The sequence below is a fragment of the Taudactylus pleione genome, unplaced genomic scaffold (genome assembly GCF_031769625.1).
Source record: "Taudactylus pleione unplaced genomic scaffold, aTauple2 ptg000529l, whole genome shotgun sequence".
Lineage (NCBI taxonomy): Eukaryota > Metazoa > Chordata > Amphibia > Anura > Myobatrachidae > Taudactylus > Taudactylus pleione.
The window spans coordinates 222,053-242,431 of NW_028284931.1; the positions used below are offsets into that span (position 1 = coordinate 222,053).

At 36.9% G+C, this 20,379-nt stretch overlaps 1 protein-coding gene across 1 annotated transcript in view; it reads left to right on the forward strand.

The window, feature by feature from the left end:
- The window catches only part of LOC148501177 (mucin-16-like), a 48,384-nt gene extending 28,424 nt beyond the window's left edge, over window positions 1–19,960 (forward strand). The window contains exons 43-62 of the mRNA XM_088450824.1: window positions 379–500; window positions 1,384–1,451; window positions 2,091–2,263; window positions 4,858–4,893; window positions 5,021–5,148; window positions 5,419–5,486; window positions 5,611–5,783; window positions 7,252–7,269; window positions 7,407–7,570; window positions 8,568–8,635; window positions 9,980–10,146; window positions 10,457–10,483; window positions 11,175–11,323; window positions 12,851–12,921; window positions 13,263–13,435; window positions 13,942–14,123; window positions 14,814–14,881; window positions 15,783–15,931; window positions 17,717–17,814; window positions 18,701–19,960. Of these exons, the coding sequence (XP_088306950.1) occupies window positions 379–500; window positions 1,384–1,451; window positions 2,091–2,263; window positions 4,858–4,893; window positions 5,021–5,148; window positions 5,419–5,486; window positions 5,611–5,783; window positions 7,252–7,269; window positions 7,407–7,570; window positions 8,568–8,635; window positions 9,980–10,146; window positions 10,457–10,483; window positions 11,175–11,323; window positions 12,851–12,921; window positions 13,263–13,435; window positions 13,942–14,123; window positions 14,814–14,881; window positions 15,783–15,931; window positions 17,717–17,814; window positions 18,701–18,799 (2,201 nt within the window). The 3' untranslated portion in view covers window positions 18,800–19,960. The remainder of the gene's footprint in view (window positions 1–378; window positions 501–1,383; window positions 1,452–2,090; window positions 2,264–4,857; window positions 4,894–5,020; window positions 5,149–5,418; window positions 5,487–5,610; window positions 5,784–7,251; window positions 7,270–7,406; window positions 7,571–8,567; window positions 8,636–9,979; window positions 10,147–10,456; window positions 10,484–11,174; window positions 11,324–12,850; window positions 12,922–13,262; window positions 13,436–13,941; window positions 14,124–14,813; window positions 14,882–15,782; window positions 15,932–17,716; window positions 17,815–18,700) is intronic.
- Window positions 19,961–20,379: the final 419 nt, after the last annotated feature.

Genomic DNA, 20,379 nt, shown 5'->3' on the forward strand with positions numbered 1-20,379 from the left:
AACATAGGTCACCTTACAATATAGTGCAGGTACCCATAATTGTTTATTTGCAACTTAGTTGTGAGCTACCAAGTAATAAACATATTATTCATCATGTATTGATTGCATTTTTGAACAATATACAGTACTTAATCACAACATACTGTATGTGTATAATATAGAAAAATGGGTTAAGAACATTTTCACTACAGTACAGTATTTATACCTATCCTTTGCATCTTCTAGATTTTTCTACAGGTTCAGGTATTTGTGTATTTAATGTTTAACTGACAAGCTCTGCTTGTCGCATTACTGAGTATTCACTAATTTTATGTAGAGAGACAGTGCATTGTGATATTCATTTATCTTTTTATTTGTTTTATTCAAATGTGTCATCAGCTGGTCCAGTCATGAATAGTTTCACCTTGAACTTCACAATGACCAACTTAAAATACACTTCAGATCTTGGTGTCCAGAACGCCTTGAAATTCAACAGCACTGCAACAATTATAACTACCCTGGTGAGTTTGTTTGTCCATTAATTCTTATATCTGCTACTTTCTTCTATTTCCCAGGTAATTCCATCCAGTTTTATCATTAATCAATATGAAAGTAATACAAACATGGTCAACTACTGTATGAAAAGGGACTATGGGGCCTATTTATAATTGGAGGCCGTATGGCCTCCGATGATTTAGTATTGAACTCGTTGCAAGGGATACTTAAGTATCCAACTCGCAGCGGGGTATAGATTACACCGGAGCAATTCATTATTGCCCTGGTGAGGGGACAGCTGCTCCGAAAAGCAGCTGTCCCCTCAGATTAGTATCGCAGCTACAGAAGAAGCTGTGTTACTTAACTCCTCCCCGTTGGCCCGGCTACGCATTTGTGAGAAAACTCTGAAATCTTTTAGTTTTCGGAGTATGCTGAATATCAGTGGGTCCTATCGGACCCCCGATGATGAATGGCCAGGTAAGTAAAATATGCGGAAACTAGTGTTTCCGCATGGTTACCAGGCCATTTATCAATGATGAATAGGCCCCTATGCCAGGTCACCACAGCCCACCCACACTCTACCCTGTCCCCTCTCCATCCCATCCTCTCCCTGCCATACTTGCCGGTTCCCCTGTCCTTAGATTGGAAACACAAACAGAAAGCAAGTGAAGAACAGATATAGATATAGCATTAAGATAAAGCAGGCTGACGAGAGAGGGCCTCACAATTATCTCTGGGGCCTGCTGGAAGTTAGCTATCTCAGTACAGTATACGGGTGAATTTCCATGATATGCTTTCTGCCTATGTTATCTTTTCAACAGTACTGTAGTACAAAAAAAGCAATTAGGAGCATAACATTGGCTATTTGTAATGTGTATTCTGTTTGGTAATACTAATTATCTCCTTTAGCTGTCAAGCCTTATCAAGAATACAAGTCTGGGGTCCTCTTACAATGGCTGCCAAATAATTTTATTTCGGTAAGAGATGCCAACTAAGTTGTTTGCCTATCAGAATCTATAGCATCTTATAACATCTATAGCATCTTATCTTATCTTATGTTATGCTTGGCATTAGACTTATACTATATATCACTTAGCAGAGGTTCCCAAAACATCACCATTACAGTCCAGGTTTTAAGAAAATCCATGCTTGAGTCCAGATGGTTAAATCAAATTGACTGAGCTACTAATTAATTCACCTTGATAAAACCTGGACTGTAATGGCAGAGTTTGGGAACCTCTGACTAAGAGTGTGTGGACTGTGTATACTAATTACTGTCAGTTATAGAGATATCAATGTTTAGTAGAGTAAAAAAATAAATAATAATACAACAGATAGATGTTTTACCATTCAAATAAATATTATATATTGTCACTTCGGCCTCTGTAGAGAATCAATAGAACTATGTGTCCTGCACATCAACATCCACACTGCCAAGAATAGCATTCTCCATTCACACTGTCAGTAAGGTTGGAGGAATGAGCACACTGTAATTATTTAATAACTGTATACTTAAAATTATAGCATAGTACAGTATGTAGATTATATGTAGTTTATTAAAGCTGTACAAGAAAAAAATGTTATCCACATACTTTACTGTTTAATCTTTTTCTTAGCTCAGCAAACAGTGTAAGTGACACCAAAGTTGATGCTGTCTGCACCTACACTAATAACTCTGCATCTAATGGATTTGACCGAGTTACATATTTCAAAGAGTTGGCCAGCAAAACAAATGGTGTAACCCATCTCGGCATGTATTCCCTAGACCCAGGCAGTCTCTATGTTAATGGTAAGATATAAATTGTGAATTCTATTTGTTAAAGTATAAGGGAGGGGGAAGGGGAATGATATGAACAAGGGAACAGGAAAAGAAACAGTACTCTGGGATAGGGCACACTCAAAGCCTTTACAGTACCAAGTTGGAGTTAAATGGTTAAAAATTAACTTTTAATAGAAATAGTTAAAAAAAAAGTAGCACTATGATAAAAAGATAACCGGAACAAGATTCACATATATGGTATGTGCAGTCAAAGGTCAAATATATAAATCAACAGTAGTCCTCCAAACAATTTGCAATATAATGTTTACTAATAAACAACTGGAGGAGAAAATTAAAGATGTGAGGCAAGAACCTCAAAACAAATTGTAAAAAGACAGATACAGGTGTGAGTGTGATAGACTTTGAAGTGTATTCACTAATAAAGATGAGAGATGTTATGTGGTGATGCAAAGTTTTTGAAAAAATCAAAGAAATACTAACAAAAAGAAAAATTATAGAGTGTTAAATAGTGGACCCACAGACCTCTCACATGTTTATACATATATGCAGAATACAATAGGATAATGGTAACCATGGAAATTATTAAAACATTTTTATATTAGCATGAAGGGATTATTTCATAGATAATGTACAGTTGTATAATTGGTCACCAGGGTAAAGCTGGGTACACATTAGCCAATGTGTACCTAGCGCTATATCGCCGGCGACGGGACCCAGCACGCGGCAAGTGCATACACACTTGCTGATGCCGTGTCTGATGGGGGGAGGGACATGTCATGCTGCATTCTGCAGCATGACCTCATTAGCAATATACCCCATTGGCCCTGCAGCAGGGAGCGCGCATATCATGGGTACACACTAGACGGTGTACCTGATATGTCGCTCCGATCTACAGGACTGGACGACATATCGTCAAGTGTGTATCCTCCTTAAGTGAAACAGTAAAATGCAATCAGATGAAGGTCACAACCTGGGAAACAATAAAGCAAAAAGCAGGTCCCCACAAGTGAGGAACAGCACAATGTAATCTGATAACGGTCACACTCTGGGAAACAAAAATGGCATTTCATAGTGACATATAAATTCAATATCATAGGTGATTCACATATGATGATTCCCTGCAGATAGAAAAATTTAGAGGAAAAGATAGAGTCTGTGCATTTAAGATGGTTGTAATCTGCTGTCTATCATTTCACATGAAGCAATGAACAGGGGATGAGAGTTATGCTGGGTACACACTGACAGATACATTGGCCAATCAATTGATCGGCCAATGTATCTGCTTCCCATCAGCCAGTGTGTACCCACGATATGTCAGTGAACGTCACAGTTCACCAACATATCGCATTGGCTGTGCTGCATAGCCGATCGACAGATATGTCTTGACAGACCGCCCGTACACACACAGCGGCAGCCGCGAGGAGGGGGACGGGACAAGCCCCCGACATGCCCACCGGCCGCCGGGTCCCGAGAGCACAAGCAGATGATGGGCGTTCAGTGTGTATGAATGACCATCATCTGCAGATATATCTGGAGATCACTCGATCTGCAGATATATCTGTCAGTTGTGTACCCACCTTTACAACACCACAAGCACAGTAGAAAGAAGATTAGGTAGTTCTCCCTGATATGTAACTATTTAAATCTAACTTGGTATATGCTTAGAGTGTGTCCCTATCCTGGAGTACTGGTTCTTTTCCTGTTCCTGACTAGTCTGTATAGCAAGCCACTGCTTGGTCAATAACATTTCTATACATGTAAAACTTGGGAAACAGTTGGGAAGCCGATGGACGGAATCCCGACCGCCGGCTTCCCGACTGTATAATCCCGGCAAGGATTAAATGACAGGCGTTGGGATTGTGACGGCCACGGACAGCCGCGGGGGGGTTAGGTTTAGGGTTCCCGGGGGGGGGGACTTAGGGATAGGCACCCCCCACCAGGAGGTTAGGTTTAGGCTTGGGGAAGGTGTGGTTAGGGTTAGGTATCCCCGGGTGGAGGTTAGGGTAGGCACCCCCCCGCGGGACTTAGGTTCAGGCGGTGGGGAAGGGGGGTTAGGTTTAGGCACTTAGAGGGGGGATTAGGGTTAGGCACTTAGGGGGGAGGTTAGGGTTAGGCACCCCTAAGGGAGGATTAGGGTTAGGGGGTAGAATAGGTTAGTGAATACTTACCTTGGGACGATCGGCATTTTCATCCTTGTTGGGCTGCCGCTGTCGGGATTTGAACCGCCGGCCTTGGTAAATCATACTGAATCCGTAAAACTTATAGTGCATTTTTTACGTTTAAAGGCTTCTGAATATATTTGATTAATGATTTATGTACATATGTAAAGTTGTATACTATTAAATCATTTATTTTGTTGTTAATATTACAGTAACCAACAAAATTTGTAAAGGAAAAAAAAATCTCCAGCTATCTTAAATCTTGAGTAACAGGTTCAGCAGGTTTATATGAGACAAAAGGTGTGAAGCATATAACACATAGTGGGAGGTGGTACATTTCCTACACACTGCTATGGTGGTCCGCATGTCTGAATAACATCCATGCATCTGTAACTGTATGTTATGCAAGATAATCTATTCAATTATTTTCTTACTATTTTTCAGAATACAATGAAAAGAATTCACCAACTACAGCAATAAGTAAGTTACATTAGTTTCCTCAACTTTTCTTCATATTTAATGCCTCAGACAAATGAGCTTAGAAAAAGTCTAATTAAAACATTGTTAGTCATCTGAAAGTGAATATATCTTATTTTGTTTACCATAGCTATAGCGCCACAAACAAGTGTCAGCTTCAACTTGAGCTTCATTCTGACAAATCTTCAGTTCACCACAGACCTTGCAAGTAAAAACACAACAAAATTCAACAGCACCCAAGACATTATCTATGCTTTGGTGAGTCATTAGTTGTTATCACATTTCATATATTTGTGAAACTCCTTTACATTCCTTAAGTAGTTATTTATCTTTCCACATATCTCGTTATATTTTGTTTGTAACCTTTCCCATAAGTCTTTCGTCTATAATCCTGGTTTCATATTTGTGCAATTGCTGTTTTAGCTTTGAGTCTCGGTATGAAATGCACAAGGGGAGTCAGCGTTGACTCACAATGTTATCACCAATTTAAGTATGCTTCATAATGTAATTTTGTTCTCAACCACACAGCTGAATCCTCTCATGAAGAACACCAGTATAGGAAGTTCATATTCTGGGTGTGAAAGCATTAGCTTCAGGTAGGTTTTAATTTGTTAAGTGCTATATTACTAGTCTATATTATACACCATATTCCATGATATACTAAACATATCAGTCGTTTTGTGGCAGACTCTAACTATGATCTTCCAATTTGATGTACAGCTCAGCAGACAGTGTAGGACACACTAAAGTTGACGCCATCTGCAAATATGTCAGTAATTCCAGTTCTTCAACATTTAATAAAGTGACTTTATACAAGGAGATAAGCAATCGGACAAGCAGCATTACCAAACTAGGAATATATACTATGGATCCTAGCAGTCTATTTGTTAATGGTAAGAGTTCATTGAAGAACATTATATAATTGTACAGTAGCTGATTAACAAAGCACATTACAAAACACCAGTATGATTTTATTGGATTGCTCTAAACTAGAGGCTTATTACACTTTTTATAAATAAGATTTAGCCACTCACTTATATGGTTGTGGTTCCACTTCTGGAACACCCATTACATACCCCAAATGGACTTTGGCATCCACAAAAGAGAATCTGATTTGCAGAGCATGCCCTCATGACAACACTTGCATTTCAATAGAAATATTTGCTGTGCTGGGACTTTAAAATGTAATCACATCAGTGGGCAGAAACAGTGATTGATGGGTCTAACATTTCAGTCCAGTAATGCCTACTATGTAAATTAGGAAACCCCCTCCCCTTGTGGAGGCCAAAATCTATCAGTGGTCCTCTGGCAAAGATATAGGTTCTTAGAGGGAAAAACCTCACTACATCATGTACAGAGTAGGTGGTAAAATCCCTTTTATATTACTTTATTACATATGCCATTATCTTCGAACAAATAATTATGCCCTTTAAAATACATTTCATTGGGATACTTCTATTTAACAATAATTCTTCGGTTATAACTAGAGCAATGTGAGCCGTACCTTCACACAGAGCGCAGGACTCTTTGGGCAGCACGCTGCCCCACGGACCCTGCATCTGGCTAGCAGGGTGCCTGGAACATCCATTGGATGCTCCAGATATGCAACTGGCAGCCTGTACAGCACACTGGAACATCCTGAGGAAGCTCCGGTGGTGCTGATGTCCATACTGCCACTGGCAGCCCCACCTCCACAACATGACATCACGATGTCTTGTGGTTGGGGGCATAGCTGGCACAGGGTACCGTGAAGCCCTGCTACGGCTCTGCATTCACTGACATAATCATTTGCAAAAAATGTTTTACCTCCTTATACAGCACTGTGGAGAGAGCGCAACAGAAATCAATTTATTAATATTTTTTTTTACTTGTCTTGTCTGATTTGCAGTGTAAGTTATAGAAACCATAGTGTGCTGTCAGTGGTAAAAGAAAAACAATCTGAAATCTATATCGGCATCTATTATCCGGAAACTTCCCTTGTCAGTCATATCACAAAGTGCCTCTCACTACGGTTATTGTTATAGTGTTAGAAATACTGTTACAAGAAAAAAGAAGTGGGATGAGAGTTGGGAATACTAGGGGTTGTGTGGATGAAGATTAGGTGATTTTAAAATGTGCCTTAGTGATAGTCCTCCAGACTGCCAAAAAACCTTCTCTTCTTTAAAACTGTTCATCCCAAGAATTCTGGAAAATAGATTACACACTTGCACTGTTTTTTTTATAGTGTATACATATGATTCAATCTCTGGTTGTAGAATTGATTAGAATTTATGAAACATCAAAAAATACTGTTTAGGATATATATATTTATTTTTGCAAAACTTAAATGTCTTTCTTGTTTTTCTCTTTTTTTCCCCACAGGATACAATGAAGCAGCAAGTAAGTAGCAGCTATAATCTATCAAAGACATATTCTTCTCGACATTTCCCATCAATGTTTTTTCACAAACACTGCAAATGCCTAGTTGGATTTAATTGTTACATGAATTTGATATTTTATTTTATTTTTATCTTTAGCTGTGGAGCCCCCCATTCAGGTGGTTACTAGAACCCCAGTAGAATCAACCAGTTATGAAGACATCACCCTTAACTTCACAATCACTAACCTGATTTACACATCTGACCTTGGGATAAAAAACTCTGCAAAGTACAACACCACTGCTGAAAATGTCCTTTACTTGGTAAGTACCCACATGGAGCTAATATAATTTTTTAATGACTTTAAAAGACTTGGGGGGGGGATGTACTAAGCCTTGGAGAGATAACGTGGAGAGAGATAAAATACCATCGAATCAGCTTCTTAAGGTGGGTACACATTAGAGGTTATGTCGCCCTATCCAGCGATCGGGCTGTAATATCATCCACATTAGCAAATGTGTACCCACTATGTCAGACCCTGTGCATGTATGCTCAATCTTTCAAGTTGATGAATTACCCCATGCTACTAGATGTGGATGTTGAACAACATAATGTGCGGTTGTTCACCAGATCATGTGGTGTGTACAGACCACACAATATGTCATTCGTCGCATCGTGGGTTGGCTGAGTACACATGTTCTGTAATGTGTACCCAGCTTTACAGTCACTTTACAAGCTGTGTTTGAAAAATGACAGTGAAGCTTGGAAAAAATTTGTAAAACTAGTTACTTTAGGAAGCAAAGCTGAACATAGTATGTCTTTTGCAGAGTATATCTTCCATCATTTCTTGCTGCACATGTTCAGTAACTGAGCATGGGCAAGTATAGGTGATGCAGAATTATATGCATTTCAGTGATATCTTCATTTGGGAATAAGTCAGTGTAACTAGAATGTAACGTGTTGTTCTTATGTAGGAATTGTACAGTGAGGGCGTGCCAATGCAACTGCAACATTGGACAGAAGTGTAAATACCCATGATTCCAGACGTATCTTTTGCACAAAGTACAGGCTGGTGCAAATGCACCCTAATTGTAATGATGGTAATCAAACTATGGTACAATTAGGGTGCTGTCTTGTTGCAAATATGGGTACTACTCTGCGTAGAGACAAATATACGCATTCATTATCATGAACACAATGAGGGAGCAATTATGACCAATATGAGTAGAGCTCTTCATCAGGACCTTGATCTCTGCTGTTTGGAGTGAGCAAACACAGTGACATGTTTGAGCTATTCAGCAGCTTTCTCTCTTTTTTTAGGTGAACAATTTAATGAAAAATAGCACAGTCAGCAGCAAATTAATTGGCTGTAATGTGGATGGCTTTGCGTGAGTATCTGACAGTAAGGGATAAATTGTAAATAATAATAATATGTGATGCCCCTAAAAGTGATTTTGAAATCAGAATTGTTTTAAAATTGCTGCAATTGTAGTCCTGTATACATTACAGAGTACCTTGCATGTACCTTTAGTTTCTTAAACACTCCTGACACTTCTCTCTTCTTTCTTTTTTGCATCAAAAGCCTACAGCTTTCTTATATATTTTGAAAGATAACATTTATGTACTCTGCAAAATTTATATATGGTTATGGCAGAGTGTTTCCTACTATATGCATTTTGAATTCTCCAAAATGCAGTATTGCCTTATATACAGAATAGTAAACTTGTTAATTTTGGTATTGACACATGCCATTATTATCTTGTGTGTTTACCAGCAATTTTATACCTCTGAATCTAAAATATTTACATAGGTAATAGTAATTTTATTTTCAAAATAGTTTTAACAAATTGTTATATTGGATAAATCCATGTCTTTATAACAGAAATAATCTGAATAAATTAACAACTTTGTTCATGGCTTTATTGAATACATGGCTGTATTGTGAATAAAGTATATTAACCTTTGGATTAAGTACCTGGCAACTTCTCCCTTAGCAGCCAGCAGAGGTTTATTGTGCGGTCAGTGAGCTTTCAGAGCCAAACCACAGGATTTACTATTCTGCGGTTTAGAGATTGAAATCTGAAACCAAAGTTGTATAGCGGTTTGTAAACCTCTAAACCACATGTGGCACAGACCAAACCGGACGTGAAACATCTGTTTTTACTTTGCTATATGGCTATATATGGAAACCCTGGTCAAGTATATTGTGCCAAAATGTAGTGCAAGCACTTGTGGCACTACATGTATCAACATGTACTGACAACCTATAAGTTATTATAAGTGCCAGTATGCACATGGGTGCCAATGCATACTTGCACTTGTAGTGCCTTGTGTGCGCTACAAGTTTTGCCCCCATTCTATTATTCATAATTATTGATTCTGTCTTAATTATAAAGGTTACCCTCATTTTAAAAGTAAAGATTACCCACATCCTAATGATAATCGTGAATGCTCCAGTAATAATAAAATAGTAGATTACCCAATTTTAATAACAAACTGGATCGTCCATGTACTGTATTATTAAAATAGATGACCTATGTTTTAACAATAATCCACTGATAACAAAATTAATAATGTTTCCATCTTAATACAATTGACTTTTGCCCCCATAAAGATGTATCGAATGGTTTCCTCATAATTAAAAGGTGTATATATATATATATATATATATAAAACTGTTGCCATAATTTGTGGTGCTGTTAAATAAGCTTGCTACATTTTATATCCAACAGATCTGTTGCAACCGGCACCAAGGTGAACTCCATTTGCAGAATCAAAAAGGTTGTAAATCAACCACCATTTGATAAAGTGGCCTTTTACAATGAATTTTCAGACATCACTTCAAGTATTACTAAGCTGGGAATTTATAAGTTGGACAAAAACAGTCTTTATGTTAATGGTAAGGCTATGTTCATCTGGAAAGACAAATCTCAATTACATACTATAAACATAATGTACCACATTTACAAAGTGCAAAGTGGCCAAAGCCCAAAAATCCACTATTTGCCCAATTCCCTTCAAAGCACAATAAAAGGAATTGGGAAAAGTGATGGTGTTTTATTAGTAAAGTACAGATCACACACACTGGTTTGCATAGTTTTCAAAAGGTTAACCCAGCGCATTTCATAAATGAGATACAGTGTTTTATACAAGTGACAAATGAATGTACAGAAAATTTTCTAAAATATTTTATCCTGGTTTTTTTTTAGGTTACAATAAGGCTACCGCTACAACAAGTAAGTTATTGTACTTCTACTGTACTCTATGAATCATACTTAGGCTATTGTGGATAGCTGGGGATGAAACTTAAAAAAAGATGTAAATAAATCTCTATCTCTATCATATCAGTTTGACTATTTGTTGTCTTTTGTCTCTCAATCATTTCTTCACTTACAAACGTCATTTCTGACCTTTCCCTATACTTATAACATTTTTCAACATAAAGTAAGCGCATTTATAAGTTTTCATTCACTGTGTCATCTTGACAGCTGAGATAACAATATACTGAAATACTTACTTAAAACTGTCCTGAACTCTATTTCCCTTGTGTTGTTAAATTTGCACGGTCTAATCTGTAGATGTTTTTAGTAGATTTTACTAATATGTATCATGCAGAAGTTAGCTTATATATTGTGCAAAAACTAAGATGCAAATCCATTTCACTAAGCTACAAAGTAGCAGCTACAAAACAAGCTGTGTGTCTCATTTCTGCTAATTTAAAGAGGGTTAAAGCATCACTGTTTTGCCGTACACTGGAATAGAAACAGACCACAGATACTGTACCTTGATCTTTATACACTGAGTGGTTACCCAGCAGATAACCAAAATAATCTATACTGAATAAGGACAAAGCCACACATTTAAGATGGATTCCTTACTTGGTAGAAATTATATGAATGCTCATTGTTTTTCTGTTGTTTTTCTTAGCTACACCCAAAACCATGACAACAATTCAGATGTTTGGGCTAAAGAGTTTCTTCATTAATTTCACCATAACCAACCTTCAATATAACAGCACCCTAGCAAACAAGAGCTCTAACCACTACACAAATACCAAAAGTCGTCTTGACCAGCTGGTAAGTGGAGTTGTTGCTGAGCATTAAATTAAAGAATATGACAGAAAATGTGATGGATTTATTTTTGTGAATTACCTCAAAAACAACACTAAAAAGTGATCTAGTAAATAAATGTATGCTTAAATATATCAAAATGCTATCACTCATTGACCAGTTTCTCCTGGGACAAAAGTAAGCATGGAAGTGCTATAATAGAAGCTGTGTGCAATTTGCTTAACCAAACTTCTGTAATTTTAGTCCTGAAACTAAAATACAGCTCAAGTACATACACCTTTAAATCATGATACTGCACTTCTGTCAATTTAAACTTAACATAGGCACAAGGAGCTAATATGGCAAATTTTAGATAGCTTATCAATCTTTAGTTTGTTTACTTATTCACGTTTCTTCTATATATGGTTGTGTGCTTGTGCCTTACAACAGGTTGAAAGTACAGGTGCGGGATCAAAAAACACCAATATAAAATTATTTAATAGGATGTTGAGCCACCAAATGGGGCCAGTGTGACCTAAATACCATGTCATACATTTAACCAAGTTCTAGAATTATGCAGGAGGAATGCACCAGCGTTATTCCACAAGAAAGTCAGGCAAATTTTTCTGTTGATGGAAAAGTCTCTCTTTGGAGCCATTCCAAAGTATTTCATAAATGCTCAAATGGGATAGGATCACGGGTCAAGAAGACAATGTTGAATGGATAATATCACTGTAATGCTCATTAAGCCAATGGGTGATCATACATGCTCTGTGGATTGTCACCTTGGATACTACCCTCCCAATAGGAATGAAATGTTGCAATCTGAAGCATTGATTGGCATTAACCTTGCCTAGGGTGTGATTATATGCACACCATGCCAGAAAATGTAAACCGCAGCACAACCAGAACACTTCACTGTTAGAAACAAGAACTCTGGTTGGTCGACTTTTTAGGTTGGTGCCAAATGTGCACTCATTGAAAACATGATAAAGAATGGTTTACCTGACGATATCACTTTACGCTATTGTGTTTTGCTAGTTGTAATAAGTAGTTTATGCACTGTAACACTTTAATGCTAATATTTTTCACTCCGAGTTCCATGCTGACATTACCTTACACAATGTTGCTCATGAAATAGGAACAAGTACATCTGTCCTGGTTACTGAAGCGCAAATAAAACGTACCCAGACAATCACCCCTCTGTTAAAGTTATTGAGGTCTCTTCTTGCAGACATAATACCCATAATTATAGTCAACCATTGCTGTCCATAATTTTTATACATGCCTCTGACTATGCCATGGTGATATTTGCTTAATTATCACATAAGCCACACCTGTGGAATCTCTTGCTATCAATATGTTTTTGCCCCTCGTGCATTCAGGTGTTTCCATTTTTTCTCCACTAGCTGTACCAAGACCATTGTTAATGAAAGCAGTCTCCTCTGCTAAAATGTAACAGTGTTTCCCATAACCAGGAAATGTATTGCTGTCATGACTTTATTGTCTGCTTTAACTAAAGGAATGTGTGTGTGTTTTTTCATTGTTACTCAGTTGAATTATGGTTTCAAGAAAAACTCAATAACAAAGAACAACTTCATAAGCTGTGCCATTACTGAATTTCGGTATGTATTCTTTAGCCACACATCTGCGGAATAAGTAAATAAAACACAACCTTCGGTTAAGTCTATTAAAGCTTAGCCAGATCAAAAGTTCATCAGCCAGCAAATCTAATAAAATAAGAAAACATAAGCACATTTATACATGTTCCTGTGAACACACCCAATGACATTATTACCTGTGTATAAATAAATGCATTCTTTATGTCCTAAAGAAATCATAAAACTGTATTACTGTCAACAAGACCTCAAATATATTTTATTGCATAAAGACATAACTGTCAATACCTTAGGGAATTGTTGAAGTTATTAGATATATAAAAGAGAGTATATATCTTTTCTCATAGGTCAACTCCCCACAGTGTGGATGCCACTGCAGAATCTGTCTGCACCTTTAATGTGAACCTAATGGCCAGAGACTTCACAGACAATGATGTCAAACAGTTTTTCTATGACATAAGTCAAAATGGCACCGTGTTGGGCAACTTTACGTTGTTACACTCAAGCATCCATGTTAACAGTAAGTGTTTTTTCTTAAACAACAATAATATATTAGTACTTAGTCTGGTATGACAAAGTAAAGATGGAAGCTTATTTTTCTTCTCTTTTATGTGATACCATTACCAGGTTAGCAGATTTGGGCCTAATGCTGCTAATGGGCCCAGCAATAGGGAAGCATTCAAGGAAGTGCATGCCATGATTTCAGGCTGTCACCAGCTCTTTATCAAGCTCACTGAGCATATTTAGCAAATGTATGTTCTCAGCTTAGAACTATGAAAATGTAAGGCAGCCATCAATTGGGTCAATGGACCATATAAAATCAGTTGATGTACATCAGATTATACCCACAAGTAAAATAACTTCTCTAATAAACAAAGCTCAAAATGTCCATGTCTATGATAAAGAGGTCTTCAGATAACATTTACTTTCTCAAGATTAGAAATACAAATTGCAAATGGCTCACTGACTACGATATGAGAACATGTATGTGTTGCTAGTAAATGCTAAAAGTTTCTCATGTTACAGTTTACAGAACAGATGAGTTAACAACTGTGAGTAACAGCATTAGCACAACAGCCAGTGTCACCACAGTAACTGTCCCTTCTGCAAAGTTGCTCGGCTTTGCCATCAATTTCACCATCAGCAACAATTCTGTGCCTGCTGACCCCGAGAAGAGGAAAATACTAGAGGAACAGATATTGACAAAGGTAACGATCTGCAATACTTTTATTTTGTTGTTTAGTTCCAAAGGTAGTTATTTACTACTGTACGTTTCATGAAAATCAATACTGAACCGTCAAATATTCAACTGTACAATATGCTTGCCTAGAGATGACTGTATATCCTTGGTGCTAAGCATTTCAAACGTATTTGCAGTAAATAGCTGGATATAGTTAACAACACTACGGCAATAAGTGTACATCACCGATTCAATTTGCTATTATGTGTTTACTGAAAGCTATGGCTTTCATATGTGATACTTCCATCAGAGTAATCTGCAAGTTGTGGCTACAGTACAGAATATAGCTGCTGTCCAACTAAAAATACAACCTGCCAACTAATGTGATAATCGTGATTCGTTTACAATGTTTTTTATGTTTTTACAATGAATACATCTGTCTTATAACTGAATGCAACTTCTTTATAATTGGTCTGTGTGGCCCTTTTATAAACTATCATACTGACTCAAACATTTCCAAAATGTGAGGTGCTGTATTACTATAGTACAGTATATCTCCATGTTGCATAGCAACACATCTGATTGCTACACAAAATATATCTGCTTATATTATATAGGATCTGCCTTTTCATTAATTATGCAACTAAATATATTATAAACTATTTATGAATACTTGTAAAAGTCACTATAACTTTTAAATATTGTCTCTTATTTATAGATGAATGCGTTATATGGGAACAGTACGCTGGGCAAAAAGTTTAAATACTGCCTGCTAGCAGCAGTAAGGTACAGTATGTTGTAAAGCAAAGTTCAGTGGGATAATAGAGAGGGTGGATGCAGCATATTTACAGGATAAAGCCCTGAAGGAAAGTAGAATGTTTAAAAGTAAAATCTATTTTAACTGTGTAAGGCTTTAAGATATTGCTTGCTCTGATAAGATAAAGCTGCAGGGGGTAGAACTAGCTATAAATAAAACATGGGAGTACTGTAGGTGTTTTATTGTTAGTTCTATCAGGGGATCCAATAGCAAAGGGGGCTGGTACAAAGCCATAGCAGTATTTATAGTCCTACCCAGAGCAGTACAATCTACTTTGGGCAGTAATATATAATCATCCAATGCTGCAGGCCTCCAAATGCACAGTTTGTAAAGAGAAGGGATAAAAAACAGGGGCAGAAGGGATAAAAAACTGCATTGGCCTACAGCAGCCAGGCTGTGCAGATGCACTCCATGACCATGTAAGAAGAGTTCTAGGAGCCACCAAAGCACAAAAAACCTTGGTTAAGATAAATAAATGGTCATTTACACAATGCAGTACATAATGCTTACTTGTGTGTATAGACATGTTTGCTGCTGTATTTCTGAATATAATGTGGCTATGTATGCTTGATAGAAGGTGCCAGCCTAATATACTACAGCCTTGGCCTACATGTATAGCAGTGATAAGTATTCATGAGTTGAATGTTATGTGCTGTACTACAGTAGTTAAACATTGAAATTAGACTTCCACTTTGGTTTTAATAGTGATGTTAGATTTTTTTAAAACTGCATGACAGTCACATAGCTTATTTATAACTTTTTACAGAGTTATTCACTATAATTTGTAAAGGAAAAAAGGGAAAATAATAAATAGTTCATGTATTATTAGCCCCCACTCACAATCCTTCTACTGTATGTTTTCAACTTTAGGAATGGATCTATTATAGCATCATGTAATTGCTACTTTGAAGATGACCCCATTGTATATAAGCAGAGTGTGGAGAATGAATTTTACAGTGGGACAACCAATGGGAAACTGCTGGGATCAACATTTCCCTTAAAGGAAGTTTCTGTTACAGGTAAGGAACATATGATATCTAATGTTTTATACGGACATTTTTCTCTTTAAAAAATGTAAAAGATGTCCACCCAATTAAAATCTGATTATATTCCTCAATTATTGATAAAAAGACTTTGTAAATCACTGGTAAAACCTTTTCTGCTGACTTTGAGTTGAAACGCAACTTTTGAATTGAGAAGCATCTATACACTACTGTGGGGTAACTTTTGTGGGGAGCTGCAACATTATTCCAGAGAGATAAAGTGGAGAAGTTGCCCAAAGCAACCAATCAGCTTCTAACAGTCATCTCATAGACTGTGCTAGATAAATGACAGAAGCTGATTGGTTGCTTCGGGCAACTTCACCACTTTATCACTCTCCGAGGCTTGATACATCTCCTGCATAAAAATGTTTTTATTCATAGACAAGAAGGCTATAGACATAGTGCATCACACTGTTTAATGGCGTATATATATATATATATATATATATACAGTGTTGGACTGGGGCATAAAGGGCCCACAAGGTGAATGCAGTAGTAGGGGCCCATGCTTACAGGGTGTGGCCAGCCACCACAGTTGGCTAATCATTAGGCAAATATTGACTTAGTTTCTATAGGAGAAAGCGAAGAACCAATGTTTTTCAGTGGTCCTGCTCCACAAGATAACTGATCCTCCAATAGAGTAACAGTGTACAATTCAGTGCACAGTCTAAAACATGACCCTTAGAGGAGGGGGTGGGGCCCTCAGGTAGTAGGGCCCACCGGGGATTTCCCCTGTACCCCTGTGGGCCAGTCCGACCCTGTATATATATATATATATATATATATATATACATTTTCTCCAACTTTTGTAGAGATTAAGGATCAGGGCTACTCATTCTCTGATATCGCTGTCCCCATATACTAGTATGGGGATCTAAATTCATCAAGCTCCGAAAATATATTTTCGGAGCTTGACGGCGTGAGCATTCGCCATCATCAGATGACGTTTGCTCCTGCACCCTGCTCTTTCCCTATAATCCTGGATTATTTCAGATCCCTCCACCCCTGACCGGGTCTATTTGCACCTGTGTGAAGTACTGTTCATGCATACGCACTAGCACTGACTAACTATAGAAGTAGCAGTTAAAGAGGTTGCAGAGATAGCTAATTTTTGGATCAGCTATCTCTGCACCAGAGCAATGTTGAATTGCTCCGGTGAATATGTATCCACCACGACTTGGATACTTAATTATCGGGGGTCGCCCAGCCCCCGATAATTAACATAATGAATGGACCCCTTAGTCCTTTACTGATGAGCTATCCAAACATTTAGTCTTCCCCTAGTAGCAGAATTATAGAATTATAGATTGTAAGCTTGCGATCAGGGCCCTCTTACCCTTATGTATGTCTTTTATGTATGTATGTATGTCTTTTACAACCTAGTATAATATTAATGTTGATTCAAATTGTAAAGCGCGACGGAATTTGCTGCGCTATATAAGAAACTGTTAATAAATAAATAATAAATAAAGAATGCTGTATGTGAGTGTGCTTTGGCAGTTTCTGTTTTTATTACTATTTTAATTAAGGAAAACTGTTTTGCATTTATACTTTCTGTATGTCTGTATGAAAATTTCTCATAAGTGTTTAAGTGTGGTGCATAAATTTGGAAGCTCTCCAGCTGCATAATTAAAATAAAAATCTAATTTTACAGATGCTAAAGCACTTTGTTCATATATCATGTTTTAATGTATTCATCTATTTATACTGCAAAATAATAACACAAAATGAACTTGAATTCTTTATTCATCTATATCACAGAATTATCCAGAGATACTGACTTACCATTTTGGGCCATCATTCTGATTTGTCTGGCTGTTATTTTTGCCTTAGTATTGCTCTTCCTGTTAATCTTTTTGGTAAGTGAATTTGAATTCATAATCATTAAATTTAAACGTTCACAGAACTGTGATCTATTTATCTATTTGACATACTATCTACTTTTGTATGGAATTATTTTTAGACTGCCAGAAACACTGCATTTTATTATAATTATTTTTTGCAGTCTCGCTGTCTCTATTTTTTTAATAATTTATTTAGAAAAATTAGGTTGCTTATAAAACACCAGTTGTTCCAGATAACTACATATGTTTTGCATTCACTGACAGGTATTGATTTAATAATGACCATTGAATATGTTAGATATATGCCTCAGTACTGTATTTCAGAAAAAAATCATAAGGGTGCTACTCCATCCTTCCCGCCTCATAAATCAGTAGCGCTGCTTCAGTCAGTAGCTACAAGATATAAAGTATGACAACAGAATTTCACATATTGTACCTTCACTAGATTTCTTTTAACTCTTTTAATTATGCATTTGCTCTTCACTTACAGCAGCCTTAGAAATGAGTGACAGTTTGTCAAATCCTTACATTGCATGACCCTTTGATTTCTAGTGCTGTTGCATTCCTTTGCCTTGTTCTGTACTGCTCCACCCCAACAACAATATCATGTTTTGGGATTAGACCAACCATAAATACCAATCCTTTTAAACATACGTAAGCACTGCAAAGGTGACAACATGTTTTGTAAATATGAAAGCTACATTTCCATAAAAAAATTATTCTGGGCTTTAAAGCCTGACATTGTACATAGGGTATGTTTGTCTTCTACTAAAGTCACACCCAACATTTTCTGTTTTTAGATCAATCACAGTGCTGAAGTCTATGTCTAAACATTTGTGTATATATTAACAAGTCAAGTCCGCAAGATCATTCAATTAATTAATTTCTGTTTCTTTCACAGCTTATGTTTTGCTTAAGAAAAAGAAAAGGCTCGTATCAAGTTCAACAGAGCATTTATGGAACCTACTTTCCACATATGGACTTGAGAAAGTTATACTGAGAAGCACACATACTGTACTTAGATACCACTGAAAAATATTCCAGAATTAGCTCATGTCATTGTACATTGGACACAACAAAGATATTATGCTTATTTGCACATGCAAGATGCATGAGTGGATAGTAATGGACTATGTTATCAGATGACGATAATATGAGAAAGACTTTGCTAGATTAAACTCAGGACCTTGAGACGTGAACATGCAACTTTCCCAAACATCAGGTCCGCTGGCCGGCCTGACGAAGACAATTAGTCAGTTGTTTTTAGAAATAATTGCACTATTACATTTTCTAACAACATGTTATTACATATAATATTAAGTATGCTATAAGTAAAAAAGGATATATTAAAAATGGTATAAATACCTCATATATTTATGCTTCTCAGTTTGACGTTTCCCTGCCTTCTATAAACCAAAAACTGATCATAATTTTTCGTCACATTTGCCTAATTTAAAATTGTACATCTAGTTTATAATACTCAAGTTCTATCAGCGTGTAGCCATTGTTGCATATATTCTTGATTATTGCATTCCTGTCCCTTGCTGCTCATAAACTAAATAAAGTCTTTAAACCCCAGTCAAACCTTTAATTTACATCTTCTGGCTTTGCACTTTCCAATACTGTATACTTTTTTGCAGGATCGCTCAATCTTCCGTTGTCTAATTCCCTTATTTCGCACTACTTTTCCCCATATTTTACCCAACAGCATTCCCAGATAAAGTACAGTATTTTGTGCCTTAGTTTCACAATACAATATAGTTGCTCATGTTTTAGTAATTCAAAAGTTCAGAGATACAGTACATAAAATTAACAGAATTATGTTTTCTCAAATTAGGATAATTTTAGTTTTTTTTTTAATCACGTATTTATTTTATCATGGCAAATCCACCATGTCAAGACCACTTACATGCTAGAACAAATTTTTAACACAATAAACCATGGTGGTTAATTTTAATTCACCTGCTGTTGTTTTTCCTTATTCTACCTTTATACTTGATTTGGGGCTTGACTGTTCATAAAATGTGTATTTTTGTATCAAAGTATATGTTTACATGTATATTATTTATATGAAAATTGCAACCTTTGTGCAAGAATGAAATGAATGTGCATATGTAAAAATATAACAGTACCTATTGCATTAAATTATTACTTAAAACAATCTTTGTCTTCGTTAATACTGTCAGACTTTTAAATTCTAATTGGGAATGAGTGGGTTTGGATTTCCGAAATCCAAACCCCCCCGAGTCCGACTCGGGCTTTCCCACCAGACTCGGTTCCTGGAATGAGGCAAAATGTCATCATCCCGCTGTTGGATTCTCGTGGGTTTTGGATTCTATAAAAGTCACGCCATCGCCGCCATTTTTCATTCCGGCTGTGGAGCGTGCATGCAGAGGGAGGGAGCTGGGAGCTGTTAGCTACTACTGTGTTGTGTGATAATAAATAATACTTATATATACATTACATATTGGGCTGGCTGGCTACTGTGAAGAGGGATGGATCTGTTGCTGATGCTGGCTGGCTACTGTTATCCATATACATAGGGGCTGGCTGGCTACTGTTGTCCATATACTGTAGGGG